General features: G+C 37.9%; 1 protein-coding gene across 7 annotated transcripts in view; it reads right to left on the reverse strand.

The window, feature by feature from the left end:
* Positions 1-1,503: 1,503 nt before the first annotated feature.
* Positions 1,504-24,733, reverse strand: part of LOC103722438 (protein SABRE-like) — an 88,299-nt gene continuing 65,069 nt past the window's right edge. For 6 of the 7 annotated variants that reach the window (XM_017846506.5, XM_039132035.3, XM_088714338.2 and 3 more), the window contains 8 exons: positions 19,754-19,893; positions 6,837-6,909; positions 5,174-5,275; positions 4,901-5,080; positions 4,196-4,546; positions 3,945-4,112; positions 3,077-3,464; positions 1,504-2,154 (listed from right to left, as the gene is read on the reverse strand). In XM_017846506.5, coding sequence (XP_017701995.4) covers positions 2,048-2,154; positions 3,077-3,464; positions 3,945-4,112; positions 4,196-4,546; positions 4,901-5,080; positions 5,174-5,275; positions 6,837-6,909; positions 19,754-19,893 — 1,509 coding nt within the window. In that variant the 3' untranslated portion in view covers positions 1,504-2,047. The remainder of the gene's footprint in view (positions 2,155-3,076; positions 3,465-3,944; positions 4,113-4,195; positions 4,547-4,900; positions 5,081-5,173; positions 5,276-6,836; positions 6,910-19,753; positions 19,894-24,733) is intronic. The other variant, XR_015974701.2, reaches the window with a different exon arrangement.

The following is a 24,733-nucleotide window of genomic DNA, read 5'->3' on the forward strand; positions in this document are numbered from 1 at the left end:
CACACAACCTCCAATTATGTTATCTTAGATCTTCCCCTTCTTTTTTTATCACCTTCAACACAAACCAATATACCTCTCCTTACGGGAGCCTTCTTATGTCTCCATTGTATATATTTATACCATCTCAATCGATTTTCCATTATTTTATCCTTAATTTATGCAACTCTTATAGCTTCTCTAATATATTCAAGTCTTATTTTATGAATTGTATGAAAAGAAAATTTGTTCCCTAGTTTTATTTCTCCCATAAAGGTTTCTTTGTTAGAATCCTCATTTAATAATTTGTTAAAGTAATATCTCGAGCTTTCTTTAGTTTTCTTATTTTTCACTAACATCCTATTTTTCTCATTTTTGACGTATCTAATTTCATAAAATTTCATTCTTACCTTTTGAATCCAACATATTGTTACGAAAAGAACATATAGAAAAAAGAAAGAACTTATCAGTTGAGACGTGATTTCACTGTCCTTAAGAATAGATTGTGCCCCTCTGAGAATGAATCTCGATGTAGCAGGTAATAGCGGCCTATCCTCTAGGATACAACAACCGGGTCACTCCAAGCATACATTCGCAAATGCAGTGACACTATCGAACAACCCAGAAAGAGGTTTATTTAAAAAACATAGTGTTTTACCATTAGAGTGCGACGCACGATTAACACGTTTTCGGATCGGATCTGCCAATTTTGTCTTAGACCACCATTGGGCTCGTGCGTGCATAGGCTACTTACTTTCTTTGCTTTTCTAAGTTAAAAGGTTGAAGATTATAAAATGATCTTTTGAGTTTCATCTATTTCCAATGTGGGACTAAAGAAAGTACACAAGACAAAAGACAAAGGAAGGGTAGACTTGAAATTTTGAAATACTCCAACACATATACCATTTATATTACTAACCAATCACATAAAGTATTATATCTTACATGGTTACCTCTACTTACTAGCATTTTTGCATCTTTTTATTTATTTTGCCATGATTTAATACAAAACAATTTATTTTAATTGTCACTTGTATCTCATTATTCCATCACTATTTTTCTTTATTCGTATATCTTTTCCCCTAGGACTCTCCTGAGACATGTTTAGCTATTCTCCTAATACAACTAGATATTTGGTCCCAGATTATTGGTTTAGTCCTTAGATTCCAGTTTCTCTTCTTTCATAATTTATCTCCAAAAGATACAATATTTCCCCTTCTAAATTCCATCATCTTATCTTTTGTTATTTATTAATAAATTGACATTTCAGTTGAGACGAAAATGTTGGATAACCTAAATAAAGATGCCAATTATCTAAGTTTTCTGCATTTAGGTAATATTTCCAAGTGTTGCAACCGAAGACCATGCCATTAAAAACCATGTGAAGAGGCCGACATTCAATAGCTTTTAAAGAAGTTTCATATCAAGATACCAATGTAATTTAAATAGTTTAATGTGATAAACTAGTAATTGTAAATTTCCAAACCTAGGTTGCATAATCAATTGCTCAATAGCAGTATGAAAGTATGGAGAGAACATTCTAAGGAAATCCATTTCCCAAGTAGCGGTACATTGTGCTATTGTTTTTGGTAGCCAGTATGTGTGAAATAGTTAGGTTCCATATGAGAAGAATACATAAATTGGACACCTGCTACTAATTGCTAATACAAAAGATTACAAGGCAATAATAGAACACTGGAACCCTTGAATTCCTCCAAAAAATGAGACAATAAATAATTATATAGGCAAATAGGCCCGATGCGAAGGGTTACAAAATAAACTCCATGTAAACTTGGGATAACTAGTTGCAATCATCACCACAAAAGCCGCATCACTATTTGCTGTCCTTGCTTGCAGGCCTCTTCTATAACATTGCTCAAGCCTGCATGATTATTGACGATTTCTATTCAAAAACTCCTAACTCCACCGGTTGCCACCAGTATATAACAGGTACTCGCCTACAAATTTTCACTGTATTGGCTAGTAAGAAACTAATGAATTCAGAGTGACTTCTCACTCACAGAACGAAGTTGTTTAGCATTGAGAAAACAAGTCTGCAATTTAGAATTCTCTACTCATTTTGGTCCTCATAAGATGATGCACCAGAAGAGTCACTTGCAAATTGAGTTGTCCCCTTTGAAGATGAAGGATGTGATTCCTCTTGTTGCAGTGTCAACTCTAAAGGAAAAGAGACTGTTAGATAATGGCCACTTATGTTACTGTATTACACACCTATATAAAAGAGAAGGCAAAAGCTTATTCATATGAACAGAATATGCTTTAAGTGCAAGCAGATAAGTGATCCATTTGTGTTGATTCACAACAATGTGTTCCACAAAAAAAGAAAGGAAAAATAAAAAAGGATTGACTATGAAGATTCTGTATAATAACATTCTCATTTTTGACAGTAAATAAGGATGTGATACTGTTTTAGCTACAATGTGATAGACACAAGAAAAATGAATTGGTACAATAGAATTCTCTCTTGCTCTCTCTCTCACACAGCACATGCACACACATGTTCGCAAAAAGAAACATACAGAGAGAGAGAGAGAGAGAATGTGGAACTCTCCCATCGCTCTTCTCTCTCTAGCAGCTTATACAGTGTCAGTGGCATACAGAAGTAATAGGAAAGCTCCAAATCAGCCATATAAACTTTTAGTGTAAATGTTTTTGTTGATCCATCCCATCCCTGACTGATTCTTTAGGAAAAAGGGTAATACACAGCACATGCACACACATGTTCGCAAAAAGAAAAATACAAAGAGAGAGAGAGAGAATGTGGAACTCTCCCATCGCTCCTCTCTCTAGCAGCCTATACAGTGTCAGTGGCATAAAGAAGTAATAGGAAAGCTCCAAATCAGCCATATAAACTTTTAGTGTAAATGCTTTTGTTGATCCATCCCATCCCTGACATGATTCTTTAGGAAAAAGGGTAATGCTCCTAGAGAACAAGATTTTGGGACCAAAAGATCATATTCTCTTGTTGAGAGGTCTAGACCCAAAGAGCCCTATCTTCATAGTCATAGAACAACCCTCGTAATCATAGAATAATCATAAAATAAATGCTTCAAAAAAAATATTTACTTATAAAGATCACCTGAGGTGTTTTGAGCTCTAGAGCGGAACTTCTTTGTGTGCCGCCGAATAAGCTTCTTGGCTTTCGTGATAGTCAATTGTCTAGCAAATGGAGAGAACTCAACATCATTTTCACTCCAGTCGCCTTGGAACTCATTGTCTGCCTCACCTCTCATAGTCCTCAAAACAAATACTTTGGCCTTACGGCGCTGAGAATTGAACAATCCCCTAATGGAGGTCACAAATCCGTCACCAGCTCCATCACTTGGACGCTTGATCCATGAGGTAGGCAACTGATCAGGCCTTCCAGGTTGACCTCCATCGCTGTCACTGAGATCAAGATCGCCTTCAGGAACAACACCTCCATGGCTCTCCCTTTGGCTCTGGGATTTATCTTTAAACTTTTTACCCTACAAAAGAAATAGTATAAAAGAGAATCAATTTGTTCTGGTGAATGATAATTACATGTTAAAAAAAAAATGCTCGTTGTTTGCAATCAGCTGGTCACTAAAGTAATCATTCATGCTGATTCACACGAATGCAACTCACCTGATAAAATAGTCTAGGAAAATGTTTTGTTTATTAACATGTTCAGAGTTACGAAGCAAAATGGAGAGTCACTTGCCCAGCAGGTTGAGCTGGACTTAGATTGGAACAAAACATCACAAACTATTAGTAATACACTATTTTCAGGAAAGCATTGAAGTTGGGCAGTAAAGATAGTCTTACTCCAAAAGCAAGGTTAAAGAGATATGGCATCAGTGATTTCACTAATAGCTAATACTTCATAGTATTTGATCTAAGTCACACTGTGGATAAAGTTAAGAATGCTTTGAGATGCACATTTGAGCCAGTAATGCGAAAAAGCAGGTCAGCCACATATAACTTACCTGCATGCCTGTTACTGACTTTAAAACTCCCCATATGATATGTTTTTTAACACGTGAAAATAGTCTCGTCCAGGTGCCAATAAAATCATCACGATGGAATGTATCCATAAGCAGCCTTAAGTCACTTACAGCAAACCTTGGCCCCTCGTAAGTAAGAAGCAATTCAACCTATGTGACCATTGTGTAATAAAATGGTTAATAACACAATCAACTGAGTTAGAGTACCTGACTACAAGCTAAAATAAACAAACCTGGCTTATTTTGATACTATGAAACACAATCATCCTTCGTGGCCTATCTCTTTTCTCATCAAGAGTTTTGCCAGCCTTCTTTTCTTCCTGAGATGAGCGTGAGGATTTTACTGCCTTGTAATCCTTTGCTTTATTTTTGGATGTCTCCTCGCTAATTAAATATTCTGGTGCGGCATTTAGTGAACCACTTTTTGAGGAAGAAATGCTTGAAGAATGAACTTGCAGGACAAGTTCATTAGCCACGGACTCTGCCACAGTTTCTTCCCATGTTCTGTCAAATGAAGATGTGCGTCGAAGCCCGGGCTTGGAACCAAATATAGTATTTTCCTTTTGATTTTGTGACTTCGACGCCTGCATGCAGATTCCCCCACTTAATACAAACAGATGCTACCATAAACATTTAATTCAGACAAATTTAATTATCTAATATCTATAGGGTGATGGTGTTACTTGATGAGTAAAATTGTCAGGACTAGTTGTTTTCAATTTCAGCGTTACTGCTTTCATTTGTAAAATGGCATGGAAGTCCATCCATTATTTGTATCATGCATCTGATGTTACTTAGCATGCACACATGCATATGTGTGCATGTGCATGCATGTGTGTTTGCATCTTTAATATTGCATCTGTTCTTAGTCTATAGTCAGATTTTTGAAAAGAACGTATATGTTTCTTATGACATGTTTGCCCAATTGTACAACTTACTTGGGAAGAATCACCTTGACCACAAGTGCCAGCTGTAACTGAAGCTGCTGTAATAGCACAGGATCTTCCAGGAGACTCGCCATCTTTTGTGGAATTGCTGCCTGATGCTGTCACTTCAGGACCAGATGTACCTTTTTTAACCCGTCTTGAGCCAGCTGTAGTTGAAACTTTCCAAACTTCCTTCATGTTTTTGATAGGGGAAAAGGAAATTATGACTTATGCATTCAAGGAAGATATCATGAAAAGAACATCAGAGAGGTGGTTTCAACTAACCTGCCGTTTTTGTGAATCTTGCTCTTCTTCTGGGAAAAAGTATGACCACATCATTCTATACATTGTTTCAGTCAAATATATCTTCAATGGATAAATCTCAACCTACAATAATTGTATACCAGTGCAATCATCATTTAAGCAGGGATTCTCTAAACTATTATTTTATGTCAAGTTGAACCATACATGGAGGGCAGTAGAAGAATAATCTCACTGACATTATGAGAAAACCAGTCTAAGCATGAAAATCTTAACAACTAAGTATAAAGCCCTCATAAGCGAGATGAGTAAAAACCAAAACTCCCAGTTAATAATCAATGAAATCCAGAAGTAAACGGACTTGCATTACTATCAAGGCTTTAAATCCCATCTCAGTTTCTCCGAGGAACACGACACCCAAGTTTCCCGCCCCAACCTAGCAGCCATCTCGGTTGAGGGTCCCTGCAGGTAACCTCTATCTCTCTATCCTTCTTTCTTTTATTTATTTATTTCTTTGTTTGTTTCTTTTTCCTCTTGACTTCTTTCTTCTTTCCTTTCTTTCTTTCTTTCTTTCTTTCTTTTTCTTCTTCCTTCCTCTCTTTATTTCCTTTTTCTTCTTCTTTTTTCCCTTCTTCCTTTCTTTCTTTTTCTTCTTCTTTCTTTCCTTTTGCTTTTCCCTTTTCTTCTTTTTTCCTTCCTTTCATTTTTCCCTTTTCTTCTTCTTTCCCTCATTTCTTTCTTTCTTTTTTCTTTTTCTTTCTAGATGTGGATGGATTTCAGAGTCCTGCCCCCATCCTAGTTAGCTTTTTCTCACAGGAATAGGAATGTTGGGATTTAAAACTGTGATTACTATAATAAAAGGAGATTATAACGTGATGATAAAACTATTCCTTCCGTTCAAAGAATTTCTGCAGAAATACATTCTAAAATGGATGAAAAAAGAAATATATGCAATTGTGGTGAAGTTAATGGTTAAAAAAGAAGAGCAGGGTATCTGTTTAAATTACATTTTTTAGACTCAGTAATTTCTGTTTAAATTAAATACATAAATGCAAGAAATAATTGAAATTAAAATGTATGTTGGAATGTTAATCTTAATATGACTTATACACAATCATGTTATGAAAAATTGCAATTGCACTCATTTTTCATCAAAACAGTTACCACAATCCATGAACCAATTGTGAAAAATGGACCTTGAGGAATAGTATTTCATTACATTCTGATCTTTTAAGGTTTCTTCAAGAATGGTATTTTATCATGTCCTCATCTTTCAAGTTTCTTGAGAACAAGGTTTTACGTCGCAATTACCTAGCCCTGTATTGGTGCCTTAGTGGTATAGTATGGCACGACATGCTATTGGCACCACACTATCACATGGCACAGGTGCAAATTTGGTGCTAAGTCGGCACCCAAGAGCTCGAATACCCTTTAGCATAATTGCCATACCTAATTAAGAAAACCTTAACACGTAAAATATGCTATGTCAATAGGTCTCACAATTTACTTGGTGAGAGACTAATTAGAAAAGACTGGAGCAGCTACCTTATCAATAAATAGACATGCATTTTATGCACAAAATGGAGCAAAATTGTTCTTAAAAAAAAAGACTAAGCTTTGGATGTTTAAAAAATTGTAAAATAATATAAGTCAGAAAAATAAAAGCAAACAATTTAGTTAAATTGACCTGGAACCGTTCAAGAGTTGAGTTGCCATCCTTTGGACTTCCTTGCTTGGCATTTACGCGAAGCATAACACTTCTGCAGTCAAATTCCAAATATGAGGAAGAAAATAACTTATAGAGCTCTGGATAAAAGAAATTAATTGCAAGATGAAATATCAGAATATCTGGAAAATAAAATGTAACTATAAAAATTAAAAAGAAAAAGCAAGTGATATAAGGAGTTGAGAGATAATGTCACATTCCCGTGAGAAGGAAAATACGGAATATTTAAAATGCGCTTGGTTCAGATATACACCGCTGGCAGATGTTTCAGGTTTGACCTGATGCATACTGTGCTCATATTGATAAACCCTCCAAAAGAAAAGTGTCATATGGCACAAACACCAAATACCGAAATTAGGTATGCTGTGCTGGAGGGGAAAGAAAATAAGAGGAGAAGAATTCAAGAAATTTTGAAAGAAAAGATAGCAAAATAAGAAGAGAGGAGCTGAAGTAGAGAAGAGGTGGGTGGCGAGAAGGATGTGTCGCATGGTCTTAAATTTAATCAGGAATATGTGCAACACAATTTTATTAATGAGGGGCGGCCACTTAATTAGAATGGATGGACCAAAATGCCCCTAATTAGTGATCTGCTCACATATATACCATAATCGCTCATAGTGTGCAATTTGGGCCCATTTTGGGCTTAAGTAATGATGCAATTATGATGAAAATCTTACTATCTGAAGTCCTCTAATAACCTGAACCAGATCAGCCCAGATTACATCAATATTCATCAATGTTCATCAACAATTTCATGTTAATTACAGAGGATAATGCAGATAAACATAACAAGAACATACATGATGCCATATTTAGAGCTTCGGAACATGAACTATGGTAATGTAACATGACAAGAGGAAGCAAATGTTACGATCTTCAAAATATTTGGTTCTAAATAACAATGCCAATGGTCTAAAATTATTACTGATTATCACAGTGCTCTAACTAGTTTCCTATATGCTATTGTTGATCTATATATTACTATTTGGCCTAAGAAGTGGAAGGGAAGACCCAATATATTAAGGATGACAGTAGTCTGACATGTAATCATACATATGATGGGTTGCAAGCATGGTTTGCCGAACTATGATGGGTTGCAAGCATGGTTTGCCGAACCGGTCTGTACCAGCCGATTTGGCTCGGTACAGAACGGTCCAGCCTGAAACCGGTATCCGGACAGCGTAGATACCGGTTCCCGCTGTCCGAATACCGGTTCCAGTTGTTTTCAGGCTAGTACCAATTAGTACGCATGCGTTCCGACTGCGTACCAGTCTCATACCGGCCGTACTGGTGCGAACCAGCCAGTTCGCACCAGTACCATTTTTTTTTAAACCACAGCGCGCACGTGCTATGGTGTGAGAGCGCGTGGCCCGAAATCGGGGCCGCGCGCCCGCGCGCGGTTCGCCCTGCATGTTTCCGCGCACGGCCCACGCGGGACGCTCTACCCCCGCGCGTTTCGGCACGCGGCGCGCTTTCCTGGTGCGCGGGCGCGATTCTCCGCGCTGGAAATCAGCCCGCGTGCGATTCCTCCGCTCGCACAGGGCAGCCCGCCCGCAGATCCGACTTCTTCGCGGATCGCTGCTGAACTTGACTCTTCCTTGACCACTAGCAGATCTAAATTTGCTGCATCAATGGGTTCTTCAGTGCCCATCTGCTGATCTGAATTTTCTGTTGTAGAAACTTCGGATTGCTTGATTTTTACTGCTGGAGAATTTTCAGTTTGCTATGTTCCTGCTGCTGCCGAATTTTCAGAACCTTCTTTCTTGGCAATCGATGCAAACATGGTCCCGAATTCATGGTTGATCTATGCTGAATTTTCTGAATCAGCGTCAAGATCTTCTTCGCATGCCTCAGTTCCTTCGTTTACTCCGCTTCTTTCGGCATCAGTGGGCTGAGGAGGAACATCAGAAGGCTCTATGATCTCGTCCTCCTCACATACCAATGTGAACTGCTGGAGAATTTTCAGTTTGCTATGTTCCTGCTGCTGCCGAATTTTCAGAACCTTCTTTCTTGGCAATCGATGCAAACATGGTCCCGAATTCATGGTTGATCTATGCTGAATTTTCTGAATCAGCGTCAAGATCTTCTTCGCATGCCTCAGTTCCTTCGTTTACTCCGCTTCTTTCGGCATCAGTGGGCTGAGGAGGAACATCAGAAGGCTCTATGATCTCGTCCTCCTCACATACCAATGTGAACATTGGTTTTTGGTGGGGCAAACAACGATGGAATGGCCTCGACCGCCGCACTTGTAGCAATCCGTAGGGTTCCTTCCATGGTCTGCCGTACCGGTCGGTACCGGCCGGTACATACCGGTACCGGACCCTACCGGTATGGTACAGCTACAAATTTCGGTACCGAACCGTACCGGCCCGTACCGACCGGTACCGACGCGTACCGGCCCGTACCGACCGGTACCGACCCATACCGACTCGGTACCAGCCCGTCCCGAATCGGTACCGGCCCGAACCGACCAGTCCGTACCGGCTCCAATTTTTTTTGGCTTTTAACCCCATCGGTACAGTACCGGTTCGGCTCGGTTTGGTTCGGTACCGTACCGGTACCGATGCCCACCGGTACGTCGGTACAGTCGGTACCGCATACCTTGGTTCCTTCCTTGCGGTATGGATTGGGGCATGGGTCCTTTGCCCCTTTTATTGGCCCATGGAGCAGCTCTTTCTTGATAAGCACATCGATTAAAAGAGGCTTCAGATCTGAAAACAGGAGCGTTACGTCGACGAAAAGGAACTCCTCGGCTGCTGCATTCTGGAGGCCGTCGCACGATTGGTGTTTGTGCAGGGCGTCATTGTCGCTGCTGTAACTCTATACGAAGTGCAAGTTGGTACGCCTCCTCCTTCTGCCATATAAGATCCATTCGATGGAGAACTTCATCCAGCTTCTTATCTTGTTGGTGACGAAGTCGTAGTCGTGCCCTCGTATGATCCATCTCTTCTTCTTCTCACTGTTGGGACCGCCAATCGGTGTTGTAAGCATGATGATGTTGAGATCGCCAATCAGTGTTGTAAGCATGGTGATATTGAAATCTCCAATCAACGTTGTAAACATGGTTGGTCCACATATTCATGGAGAACAAAGGATTTGCTCTGGTTGGTGAAAAATCCTTTGCTCTGATACCAATTGACGCAGTTGGAGTAGGTTGCGAAATTTTTTTACAATGATGACTGAAACTTCCTCTCTTTTTTTTTTCTTTTTTTTTTCTTTGGCAATGGTAATGGGGGATAGGGCTTCACGTGGATAGAAGGGAGGAGATGATGAAAGAGATGGCTAATTAATTTGATTGGGTTCAATGGATGAAAAACTGGCTAAGTGTATTGGTGCTAATTGATGGTGGCGGCTGAATCTTTTTTGGGATTTTGAGTCTAATGCGGGGGACCTAAAAATATGTGGATGATGTGGCTAATTAGGATGAGCCCTAATTGGGTTAGAACTCAAGGGAATATGGCTAGGTGGCAGCGAATAAATGGGATAACTATGGAATATTGACGAGGAGTCACACCCCTTCAACATCCCAATTCTAGGTGGAATAGGAGAACGTCTCACTCCCCTAATTTCGCCCTTTTTTTTTTGGCGTCTCACCAAGGAAAGGAGCCTCTCTTTTTCGTGGTCTTTCTCTCACAAATCTCTGAAAATTTTTTTCAACTAAATCTGATATGATTTCATTCATCAAAACCTCCTCTTATAAAGAGAAAGGTTGAAAGTTACAAGCAGATTTACTTGGACTCAAAATCAGATAAGGACATTTTTTAAAATTCAAATCTAAAGATAAACATCCTAAACCACTTGCCAACTAAAAGTTGGACAAGTGTCACCCCTTTTTGGTGTGCAGATTGGAGTTTTGGGAGAGAAAACTCCAACCGTACACAAGCCCTACTTTATTTAGGACTTCTCCCTTGCTGCATGGAGTTAATCCTAGTGTCATTAGGACTCCATCCCATGGGACACGTGGAGCAATCCCACATAACCAAAGACCCAATCAACGCTTGGAATCAACCTAATTAGGCATTGAAGACTCTAATCAATTGTGAACTAATTTTACTTTTTACAAGGACTTAATCTCACCGCAACTTGGACTCAATGTCACTCACACGACTAAACCAAATGCCTCACGCCCAAGAGACTAGACCCTAGACTCCACAATCAGATGATATCCCTTTTCTTCACGTGATGCAAAGGCCTTCATGCTGAATTCTTTCATGTTGGAAATCCTTCTCAAAGGGGGCACCACATCAAAATATTAGGATCCCTAAAAATCAGCAAGAGTTGATCATCATATGAAGAGTCCTTCTTGTGCCAAGACTCCTCTTCAAAAATTCTTCACGCCTCTGATTTCTTTCCTTCCTTCACGTGGAGAAGTCCTTCTCTTCATGGACTCTTAAGCCTCCTAATCTTTAGCCAAGGATTGCCACATGACACTCAATTATAAGGACTCAATCTTAAACACATGGACTCAATCTTAATCACATGGACTCAATCCTCTCATACAAGGACTCAATCACACAACTCCTAAATTAAATCAAGACCCTTCAATGCCTTGGACTCAATTAAATTTAGGTGTTGGGACAACTAAACTCAATGTGACTTGACCCAATCCTTACATAACATGGACTCTTTTGATGCCACTTGGCATTCAATTATAAGGACTCAATTGAAGACTCAATTCAGCAAACTTACAACTCATTTTAGGATTCAATCATAAATATAAATCAGCAAATTGCAAACCCAAAATAAGAACTCAAATAAACCCAAAATAAAAGGACTCAATGTGGCCTAATTGACCAAAATAATATAGACTCAATCCAATATAATTAAATGCTGGAAATTATGAACCCAATGTGTTTTCGGGCACTCCCAAGCAAGGATCCAAACTCGACGTACATCTATTATGACTTGGGCTCGCACTCCTGCATCAGGACTCCTCATTCCCATCCGCCAAAGAAAAGGGGAAAAAAAGATACAATCCTATCTCACGCCAACAAACAATTCTTATCCTTTGCTCACGTCCACCTAGAGTCCTAAACCCATTAGAACACCTAATCCCTAGCCACCCACAAGTCCTTCACGTCCTAACCCAATCCCATAGCGAGTCCAAGGCCCAATTCCTATTGCGTTATAATCCATCAGCAATTTCTGCACATGGTTGAGTCAATCCACACCCAGTTGAACCCAATTGAATTAATTAGTCATCCTCTTCAAGTCTTCATCCTTTTTATTTGTTTCTTTTAAACTAAGTATATTAAAATTTCATGCCTTTTTTTCTTCACTCTCTATTTTCTTTGATAGCTAAACCAATTTGTATTTTTAAGAACAAGGAATGTATAGAATGAAATGCAACTGGGCAACTCAAGGATAATGCATTCTAATAGTAATTTGCAGTAAGTGAGACAGCAAATGTTGTTTCTATATTTGAATACAACGTAATTGTATAACATAAGCATTATCACTTAGTCTAGTTACCATGACTTTGATGCTTAGATGAGTGCTCCACGATGCATCTAGCACGATGTCACTCTTGTAGAATGTTATAACATACATCAAATATTATCACGTATTGTTTCTTCTCCTTTAGTGTCATGCTTCCTACCTTATATATCTTTTTCCTTCAATTGCCATTCAAACTCATAAACTTGGTTAAACAATTTAGACAACACATTTAAATGCAATCATTTGCTATTATCATAAGCAAAAGGTAAAGTATTGGGTGTTCTTGCTTATGAAATGGCTTACATAAGATTTTCATTTTAAACTTAGTAGAAATTTATTTCTCTCAAGGTGAATAAATTCTTTCAATATCATTCTTGAGTTTGTTTATAATGTTTTTGACTCATTCCTAAAACCATCCTAGACAAGTCAATGATTCCTGGAAAAAAATCCAATATGTGCTTCTGATAAGTGGACAAATATGCTTCTTACGATATATACTAGATGTACATGGCAAGTTCAAATTGATTTCTGACCTCCTTAGTAATCAGCTACGAAGATTTTTGATCCTAAGATTATGTCCTAATATCATGAAGAAAAAGTAATTACTCATGTAAATCTCCTCCAATATTTGACTCTGTGCAGTTTTCCTTGGTTTATTAACTCTACATGGGATGACTTCATATTTAAGTCCTTGGTATAAGAAAAATTCCATAAGTCATACTACAAGGCATATAAGAAGTAAAAGGTCTCCATGATAAAAATACTTAGCTGTCAGTTCCTACATTAAGGAAAGTGTTCTTTGCAAGGTTAGCCAAACCGATTCCAGGACCCGTACTGGTCAGCTACCTGTTCGATACAGTATCGGTTCAGTACGAGGTGAACCAAGCGGTCCAGATTAACCTCGGTTCAACAGAGCATAATCAAGCTTTTAGAGATATTGAAAGAGGGGGGAGGCCAAACCGATTTGAACTGGTTCATAGTTCGCACCGATTCTGCGGTTCAAAAGCTATCAACCCATTATACGAAGTATTGCAGACCATGGATAATGAGAGGTACCCCCACATGGGCTTTCTATATCATATGATGGAGAGGGTAAAAAATCGGATCGGGTGGTAGATCCGAAGCATGTTCAAAAGTACAACACCATTGAGCAGCAATGAGACTACTAAATAGATAGGAACTTGCATCTAGCAAATAAGCAAGAACATTGAAAATTTAACTGCTCTTATTTTGTACAATTTTATTAAAACAATTATGAACTCTATCTGTAGCTTACTACCTAAGATTGATATATTCTAGAAACTTCTAGCCCCCCTGCGTAATGTGATCTACAAGATAGAGCCTAATCTAGAAGTCACAGCCCTATGTCTACAAGAGGTAAGTTAACTTAAGTGGCATGTGTAAATTAACTCATGCATTCAATCATTAACATATTATAACATGTATATTTTTCATAGACGAAAATGTTTAAGGAGGGCACTAACAACTTTGGTGTCTCGACAGCAACTGTAAAAAAAACAAAGTATCAATCTAGGTATATAATATATCAGCTATAACTATTATCTGACATCAGATGATTACTAATATGATACTATCTTATACATGGAATGCCGTACCGGTCCGGTCCTAGACCGGTACCGGAACCACTAAAAAACCGGTATTTTCCGACTTTTTAGCCGAACCGGCCGGTACGGATGCGTACCGGCCGGTTCGAAGCCCGTACCGGCCGGTACCGAGCCCGTACCGGCCGGTTCGCACCGGTACGTTTTTTTTTTTAGAACCACAGCGCGAGGTGCTGTGGTTTTTGAAACCACCGCGTACCGGCCGGCCACCGGTACGCCGACCGGTACCGGTACGGCGGACCTTGATCTTATATGTAATTTTCTTCAATATTTTTATAGTTGATCGGTGGATTCATTTTGGTTCGTCGGCAAGAAATCTTAAGCGGCTAGCCATCTGATTCTCTCCCAGACTGTCTCCTCGAGTGACTGTAAGCGCAACTGATCCACCTTCACCCTCATCCACACCAAACAGAGGAACCGTTTGACATCGAGGCGCCTTAATGATCTTGTATATATTTATTACAATCTGAGGTTGAGGATGACACGCATTCAAAAGAAAGTAGAGCTAAAGTACATGGATCCAATCCACAATATTTTCGTTGAGGATGAGAATAATCCTATGATTGAATGGCTTATGGACTAGAAGCAAGAGTCAGAGCTTGATGAGCCAAGATTGCCTCCACGACTAGCCCGTTTTATAGCCGAGGCTAGGGTAGATGCAGGACAATGGGCAGTCGCAACATTCCACACAATTTTCCAGTTAATCAGCTATAGCTACAGAGGTTACTGGGGAGCCTATCATCACATGACTCCTTATCCAAAACATCCGCCTAGAGATATGATCGAGAGTTACTTAGACGAAGCCATTACGCTACCCGATCGACTTAGTTAGGGGGCAACATCCATCCTCCCAGCATAACTAGGCATAGAAGGGCATGAAGGAAAAGCAAGCAGTTGCTCAACGCAGTTGAAAGAAAAAGGAAAGATAGTTGTAGCCCCGATGAAGAGAGTGGAGTTAGTTCACTTAGATTTGAAACCAGGAAGAGCAGCGATGACAGTTCTGGTAATCATGAATCTGGTGGCTAGAAAAGAAGTGGAAGACATGAGACCACAATTTATGAAACAAATATAAGATAATCTTTGATTCACCAGTGGTCCCAATTTATACATGCCACATAGAATGAAGACCATGGTGCACGAGCTAGTAAAGCTGCGAGGATACAATTGTATATAAAAGACAGGCACCTCGAGGTTGTTCAGGAGGACATGATGCAGCTGCATATGGCCTCGTATGTACAATAGGGTCTATAGATATTTCAGGTTTCGAATCATATGCTGAATTCTATTATTTGCAGGCACAAGCAGCATATGACACATAAGGATATGGATACGATGCGTCCGGGGTATCATCTTCCATTGGCTACTACCCTACGCAGTCCGGAGCACCTTAGAGGTCGGATTTTGCTGCCAGCATATTCAGATGGTCTCCTCCATAGCCGTATTATCAGCCAGAGGATATCTCTCAGATAGAGAGCTCTAAAATGAAAGATCCGAGACTGATTATAACTTAGCGCGCATTCCTGATGGGATGAATGTACAGGACTACATGCTGCTTGTTAGAGGTGTGCCTTCTGATTATGCTAATGATCCGAATATGCACGAGAGACATCGCATTCAACGAAGTTTTAGATGTCAATATATATGTTGTACTTTAAATACATGTAATTGATCATATCATTTTATATTTTGTATCTCACTAATTGATTTTAGGATATTTTATATTACTTCTAGCATGCAAAGCCAGAATTGTTGTATTTTTCTTTACATTTTGAATTTAAACTGATCAAGGTCAGTGGAATCGGTACCAGGCACCGTATCGATTCTCTGCGGCATGAGTTGGTACGGGCCCACACCATGCCATGCTGGGCCTATACCGACAGAAGAGAGGGTGACACAAACCATGGGAAAGAAAAAAAAGAGAGGGAAAAGAGAGAGAAGAGGCTGGCGGATGGTGGCGGAGGCCGACGCCTAGGCAGGAGATGAGGTGAGACCACGGTCAGTTCTCCTGTTTCGAACAAAATAAGGGTATGACCGTTAAAAAAATCGCAATTTTTAAGTGAAGTCCACCGGCCTCCGCCAGCCCTCCACCGACGTCCGCCAGCTTCCCTCCTCCCTCTCCCTCCTCTTCCGCTTGCTCTCTCTTTCCTCTCTTTTCTTCTCCGCCCCTTGCAACGATTTTCATTTTCGTTGCTAAAACCATACCGGTGAGCCGCCGATACGGCTCGGAACGGCCGAAATTGTCCGGTTTGGGACGATTCTGCCGACCCTAAGCCTGATGTTAATGCAAAAGCCTAGGGGTAGCAAATTCAATGACACAAACTTGCCAGATTTTTGCCTCCCTAAGATAGTATTGTTTCAGCGCAATGCCACGGTGATGCAAAAAAATCGTTCCAGAACATCAAGAAGCATTATTTAAAAAGTACCAAGATGATAGAAACATCGAAAAAAATCAAGAAACATCAAATTACACTTAAAGTCACTCAAAAAATAAAAAAAAAATGATTACTATTCATTGAAGCATAAAAAATTGTAAACAAATATGGCATGCCAATTTGGCAAACCTTGTTAGGATCCATAATTTATATGATGTGTTGATACTACTCCATAAGAACCTCTTTGGTCTGCTAAGCAATGATTTTAGCAATTGCTCATGTCAGCTAGCATGCCCTATGCCGTGTCAGTCCCAACAACAAGATTGAGTTAGCACAACAGCCACAGAATTTTTTTTTTTTGATTGTTTTGTCCTTTCACTAATAATTTTTGTTTCAGCATAGCACATAAGGAGCACATAACTTCTTGATGCTGCCTCCTTTGATAAACAAAAAGGTGTTCCATATGATGGAGGCTTGTAAAAGAAATCATCACCGAATTGGGACTTCCAATCTGCTTATTGGGCATGCCTCTTGTTGATTGATAGCTACGATATGAAAGATGATACTTATGTTGGTTGTAGGCTTGTGTTTCAAGCTATAGAAGACTAAAAAGCAATCTATCGTTGTAAAATCAACAATTGCAGTAAAAGGGGAAAAAATAGTGGCAATCCATATTGTCTGTGAACTAACAATATTCAAATCTTTCAGACATTAAACACATATTCAAAAGGATTCTTAAACTGTGATATGAAAAACCTGGTTCAACAACTATCAAAGGTTGATGCTCTTACAAATAGTTTAGCTAATCAAAGGGACAAGGCAAATGGCCTACAATTCCAAACCATGTACCCTTTCTCTTTCTCTCTTTCTCCTCTTCTTTTATTGTTGCTTCTTTTTCTCTTCAATATCTTATCCATAATAATTAGTTCTTCTTCTTTGTTTCATCCAAATTACTTATTTCTGTTTAGTAACTATTCTTAGACACCATTAGCAAGGTTGTAGGCTACTATTGTATAAGGCTGTTTTAAATTTAAATAACTACTTGAAATTGGTGATTTTAAAATTTAAACCATTTGCCGAATTCACATAAGAAATTCCAAAAGAATTTTGGGGTGGAGCAAATGTTTTGCTTCGAAACAGGAATGACCCCTGTGGGCTGCCGCATGTGGAGGAGATGAGGACTTTCAAGCTCTCTCTCCCTTCCTCGGCCTCTCCCTCCCTCCCTCCCTCTACCTCTCTTCCTCCCTCCTTCTCTTTCTCTTTCTCTTCCTCTCTCACCTTCAACCTCTTCCTTCTCCCTCACCGGATTTTTCGAACCGAGGGGTGAAACCGTGCTAATCCACTTTCGGTGTCGTTCAATATTCCCCGATCCAGACGGTTTGGGTTGGTACAACATTCCTTGATCTAGCCTTTTCCTAACTATTCAAGATTGGCCTCTTGGATCCTCAATCACAAAGTATTCCTATTTAAGGTCACCTCAAATGTTATTCCAAGCTTCTCCATATCCTTTCTTACAACTTCCATGTTGCCTTAGATATTTCTTTCCTTTTGGTACAACCTTCCATACAAACTAAAGAATCTCTCCTTAGTAAAGCCTTATCAGATATTCGTTTTACATGTCCACACCATCTCAAACAATTTTCCATAACTTTATCTTTAATTTGTGCAACACCAATAGCTTTTCTAACATATTCATTTCTAACGATTTCCTAGCTTTTCTGTCCTTTCTAGATATTCATTTCCAACATACATTATTTAAATGACAAGAATTTACTTGTAAAAGTTATTAATTGATTAAAAACAAAGTAATATAATATGTTAATGTTGTATAATTAGTTTTTTTGTAAGGAACAATATCACCCAAAAACAAATTACAATTATATACCTAAAATTTTTATTTTAATTATTAATTTTAAGAGATTTCAAAGACTATTTTCATTCAATCAAACAAGATCTTCAAAAGATAATACAAAATAGAACTAATTTATGATTAAACCTATCTATTATAGAAAAGGATATATAAGGCAGAAAGACATATGAAGTTAAAAAATACTAATAAAAATTATAATAGTTTATTAAATATATCAATATTCAATAGGGATTTCCAAAATATTCCCACTAAAATACACGTCGAAAGAAAATCTAAGAAAAAAAAACTTTTGAACACAAAAAAGGGCCAATAGAAAAGGAAATCTAAAATGCTAAACAAAATACTATACAAAAAAATGTAGGTATAGCATACCTAATTAGTTATTTGGGATATGATTAGGAAGAGTATTAGCCTAGCATCATTCACTACTTAAGAAGGTAAGAAAAGACTTCTTTCTCTGGAAAATTTAATCCTCCCAAGTCCCAACCAAGGTCCGCCGTACCGGTACCGGTCGGCGTACTGGTGGCGGCCCGGACTGGTCCGTACCGGTCCCATCCCAACTATCTATACATTTTTGTTTCTCCGTCTTCCTTAAACAGCACTTTCTCAACTTCCAAGATTTCCACTTTCCTTCCATCATTTCATAAAACCCATCCTTTCTCTCTCTCCCTCTCTCCCACCTTAATCATCCCAAAATTCAATTATTTTTTGTTGGGGATATATGACAGAAATAAATAATGAGGGGGATAGGCATGTATATAGAAATAGAGGAAAATTTATAATACCTTTCTGAAATCAAGAAGGGCCATAACCCCCCTAGTGACTATGTTGCTCCGCTCCTATTTTCATGTAGTTTCTTTATTACCCATCACTCAGCCATATAACATTGTACTTGTTGCTGTTCTATATAATTTTTCTTTAAGTCACTAAGGTATGAGCATATCACATAATATCTAGCTGCCCTCTCTACTTCATTCAAGCAGCTCTAATTCTAATACATATATCTTCATTTACCTCCATATTATTTTCTATAATAGCTCATAATAATGAAAGCGATCACTCTTGTACGTCAACTTAATTGGGAGCATATCATTATTTCTACTTTCACTAAATTTACATTCCATATACACTGTCTTTGTTCTATTGATTTTCCCGCACTGATCCTCTAAAGGTTTCCTCCATAAGTCATATTTAGAATTCAATCTAGTCCTTGTTTCATCAATTAACACTATATTGTTTGCAAATAGCATACACCATGGCACATCTTTTTGAAAATTAGCAGTAAGTTATTCTATAGTTGATGCAAGGAGATGTGGGATTATTATTAATTAATTGACTGATTATAGTATCTATTTTTCAAGTTGAGACAAGTAAAAGCATGACATCAAGTAGAGAAATGATAGATTAGTTATCTCAAATAAAGGGGTGACAAAATCCATATTGTGCTTACAAGAGAATATTGTTCAAATTTCAAAATATTTGTTAGAAAAAAGCGAGTATATCCTTTAAAGTTTAAACTATGTGAAACTAGAAAAGACTAGCTATACATAAGCAAGAATGTTATCCAAATCTTACTTTCCCCATTCTGGAGGTGCATTCCATGCTGATAACAGCACATCGGATTTGGCATTTGGCATGCAGTTTCTTAGGACAAATGACTTAATTGTAAACTGAGCAACACCAATATCCTTGTAATCACGATCGAAGTCATAGATCTGTCAAATAAACTCATAAAAATGCATAACAGTCAAGCAATAAAAATATAAACAACCATGCAAACCAGGCAATGAGTATGTGACATTTTAAAGTAGTTGAGTTTCAAACTCAACATAATAAAATTGGTAACTTGAGATTTAGGAATAGAAATATAATCAAGTACTGATGAATAAAATTTATCTAATCTAGGAAAGTAGTTAACCATTCATTTCTAACCAAAATGAATCACAACTAATAAGGTGTAGAAACTAGCAATATTGTTTAGGAGAAAATAACAAGTTAATATCTCACCAATTGGTCTTTGTTACGCTCATCATGAGAATAAGAATATGTCAACACCACTGCAAGTTAAGCAACTCTATACTATTTCCAGGCCCAATAAAGTTTCCAAATATTATAAGGCACAAAGGTATATTGACTCAGGATTGCTATAGCAAAGTTTATAGACACAAGGTATATTTCCGGGCTCGGTAAAGTTTCCAGATCTATAACCCAGGATAGGTACAAGATTCCAAAGCTTCAGCCACTTTATATACGTACATTTTTGAATTATTTAAGTGAAGCCGGCACGACTGCTGGACTTTACTTATTATTTTTTTTTTGAAATTTTTAATTAAAGTCGACAATGAAGTTGGCAGACGTTGCCAACTTCACTATGATTGCCAACTTCACTTACAAAATTTCAAAAAATTGAAATAAAGGGGCCGAAGCCCTTGTTCCAACACCACGAAGGAAAGAGGGCTTCAAAAGCTCTCTCTCTCCCTCCCTCTACGTCTCTTGCACTCTGTCGCCGTCTCCCTCTCTCTCCCTCCCTCTGCGTCTCTTGCACTCTGTCGCCGTCTCCCTCTCTCTCCCTCCCTTCCTCCCTCCCCCTCTCCCTCCCTCCCTCTCTTTTCCTCTCTTTCCTTCTCCCTCTCCTCTCCCTTGCTAGCTTTTTGATGCGAAGGCCGGAACCGTCCTGGTCCACCTCTAGTACAACTCGGTACGGCCCAAACCAGACAGTTCGAGACAATACTGCCGACCTTTCTCTAATCACATCGAATGATGGGAGCTCAACTTTATTTTTTTCCCTGTCCATTTTTCTATTATATGTTTTACTTGGAAGTAATGCATAAACCAAAGTACCATCCTTTAAATTAAGAATTGATATATGAGAATTCAGCAACGAAGATTTTTAAGTGGACACTTCATGCAATACAAAATTATGTAGAGATCTAATAAACATTTTATTTCTCGCCTATTTTGTACAAACAATTAGCAAGAAACATGAGATTAGCATGGTCCCTCTATTGCATTGAGTTTTGGCATCGAATAAAAGGTTGGTTTCTAAAGAAGTCTAGGCTAGAATCCTCAAATTTTTCTGTTTTGCAACTTGATTTGTTATTTCTTTACCTTCCTTGGAATGGTGTTCAAACAAATATAAAATTGTTCTAGACCAAAAATTCAAAAATTTAAGATTGAATCCTGCAAATATTGGAACAGAATCCATTTAGGATCTCCTTTTGCTTGTTTTTACTTTCAAACGATACAAAACAAGCCTTTTTGCATATTAAGAACAACTCCTAGCTGTACTAAGTGATACTTGGTTTGGGCATTCATTTGGCCTTGGTACATGGCGAACCAACCTCAACCCCCACCACCCCAAACCACTTGATTTGCAGCCAATTCAAATGGTTTGGACATGGTTTAGGTGATATTTGATTGAATAGAAACCCCTAGCTATCGTTTTACGATGTGTGGCATGTAAAAATGATACAAATCGAATCAGTAGGTTTTTGAAATAGTGGGCCGAATGGTCTTTAACTCAAGCACGGTGCAAGGGATGACCTTTAGTTCCAACCTGGAACTCAATGTTTGATGACAAACACATGTGAGATCAATACTTGGGTTTGCTAACTATAATCTGAAAGGATGTTAGACTATACATATATTTATATATATAGTTGTAGTCTTTATTTCCTATGAACTTGTTATGGTATGTTCACCACTATAGTGTTTTCTACTGCCTATTTGTAGATTGTATATATTTCAGCTATTGTCCCTAAATACTACTTCCACTACTTGTGTTCATTGTTGGCAACCGTCCCCTCCTTGAGTTGATCCATTTGTTGAACACTTGAATGTGAATACTATTTGGTTATACTTATCCTGATTTTTGCGAAATCACATGATTTTGGCAATTGTTCACTAAATAAAGATCATCACCGACGTAATTTACAAACAAAAACTTGGGCTCTAATGCATTTTGCAAAAGGGTATCTCATATTCGTTTTTTGATAATCAAATGATGCTGGAGATCGGTGAACCAAGTACTAGAATCTGCTGTTCACAAACATTAAGAATTTTGTGTTAAAACAAACAAAAAGCATTTTACATTAAATTCAGAAGTTTTAAGTAAATTCACATCTTTTAGATTAAGTTAGCCCCTCGAGGCCACTCATATCCTCATTGTGAATGAAAGTGAGACCATTAATGTCCTCGTTTATAATTTGAATGAAGCCACTTATCATGCTCTTTGCCAATGCAAACCAGGCCACTTATTATCTGCAAGGTCCACTCATGCAACTTGAGCAAGGGTACACATAAACCTCTTAGCTAGAGATTTCTCATTGATAATTCAACTAAGTCTACTTATATACCACCTACTGAGGGGTCAACATAATGTAGCAGAGGCCATCAATACCACCAAGATAAGGGTTCTTCATCGAATTTTGAGTGAGGCCACTCATATGCACCTATCTAAGGGTAGGCTCATTTTTTTCAATAATAACATTTCTTTTCTATTTGAAAGTATTGTCACAAATATCGAATGGAAAATTTGCTAGAAAGCTTCAATAAAATAAGTAAATGTGAAATCAGCTTTAAAAAAATATAAATTAGAAGATTCATACAATTTCATACTTTCATATAGCAACTAGAACATGATTCCATGATAGCATAGGATGACATAACAAGTTAAGACTTTTAAATGGTTCAAATTTAGAAACCAAGACAATCATAAAGTCCAAACTTCAAGCAGACGCTAACTTTTGACAGCTGACTAGTATCAGGGTATGAAATGTTTTGAGGAACTAATTCAGATCAAATTCAGATGCAGAATAATACTACTTTAGGGTTTCCAAAGAACTTCAGGTAGTTAGGTTCTACGATCCCAAGCAATTTCTAGGCTTGAAATAGACTCTGAATTGAATTTAAAAGTTGAAAAGATCACATAAAGAAAATCTTAAATTTTGAAATTGACAAGAAGTCGAATTGTCGAAAACAATATCCAAACTTGAAAGGGAGTTCCAAGCTCAAAAAGAAAAAAGCAAGCTTAAATTCAGAAACATGGAAGTGTCTCTTACAAAGGAATAAAAAGCACAGGCTTGAAATTGATTACAAGTTACAACAGTGAAAAGCATTAAACTTTAATTCATGAAACAGAAAGAAGCTATTTACCAATTGAAACCAACTAAATCCAGAAAACCTGACTCAAAGCTTCCCTTCCTCTTCTTCTTCTCCTCTTCCTCCTCATCCTTTCTAAGGGCCTAGTACATTTTCCCTTTCCTCTCCCTATCTGCCCTCATTGCACCCTATTCATAAATGGAGAAAGTTGGGTCCAATGTGTGGGTTAGGTTGGTTCCTAGATCAATTAAGGAGGACTGTTGCTAGGGTTAGGTTGGTTCAAAGTTCAAACTCTTCTTCCAATTTTTCATTTGTATTTCCATTTACTTAAGATATTACATGCAAAAAAAAACCTGTCAGTGGAATTCAATAATAATACCTAAAAATTCATATTTTCCAAGAATAAAAAGTTAATTTCCCAACCTTGATCAAATTCCAAATTTTGGCACTGGATCAACTTTTAAAAGTTCAGGTATTTCTCAGATCTTAAAATCTTATAGATTTCATTATACCAAACATTGTTAAACCCAAAAGTGCAACTTATAAAGTCAGGGATTTGACTCCAGGGCATATCTATCATATTGTTACCCAATACTTGGGAAATTGACAGAAGCATTAGTATTCTGATCTTACATAGACATACTTCTAATTGCATGATGGGTCTTACATTTAGTGTATTACAAGCTCAAAGCTTCGCTTCCTCTTCTTCTTCTCCTCCTCATCCTTTCTAAGGGCCTAGTACATTTTCCCTTTCCTCTCCCTATCTTCCCTCATTGCACCCTATTCATAAATGGAGAAATGTGGTTCCAATGTGTGGGTTAGGTTGGTTCCTAGATAGGTCGGTTCCTAGATCAATTAAGGAGGACTGTTGCTAGGGTTAGGTTGGTTCTAACTCTTCTACCAATTTTTCATTTGTATTTCCATTTACTTAAGATATTACATGCAAAAAAGTACCTGTCAGTGGAATTCAATAATAATACTTAAAAATTCATATTTTCCAAGAATAAAAAGTTAATTTCCCAACTTTGATCAATTTCCAAATTTTGGCACTGGATCAACTTTTAAAAGTTCAGGTATTTCTCAGATCTTAAAATCTTATAGATTTCATTATACCAAACATTGTTAAACCCAACAGTGCAACTTATAAAGTCAGGGATTTGACTCCAGGGCATACCTATCATATTGCTACACAATACTTGGGAAATTGACAGAAGCATTAATATTCTGATCTTACATAGACATACTTCTAATTGCATGATGGGTCTCACATTAAGTGTATCACAAGCTCAAAACATAACAAGTCAATCAAGCTCTATCTAAAAAAATATTCAAACCTAATATGTTGATGACATAGTGATAAGAAGAAGTAATTATGAAGGCATAGAAAAGAAAAAGAATTTTTTCTAGAAACAATTTTCACAAAAAATAGAGAATCAAAGTATTTCTTGGGAAAAG

This window comes from Phoenix dactylifera, chromosome 18 (assembly GCF_051530095.1).
Source record: "Phoenix dactylifera cultivar Ajwa chromosome 18, Ajwa_hap1_PhDact_Kaust_v1.1, whole genome shotgun sequence".
In the NCBI taxonomy this organism is placed as follows: domain Eukaryota; kingdom Viridiplantae; phylum Streptophyta; class Magnoliopsida; order Arecales; family Arecaceae; genus Phoenix; species Phoenix dactylifera.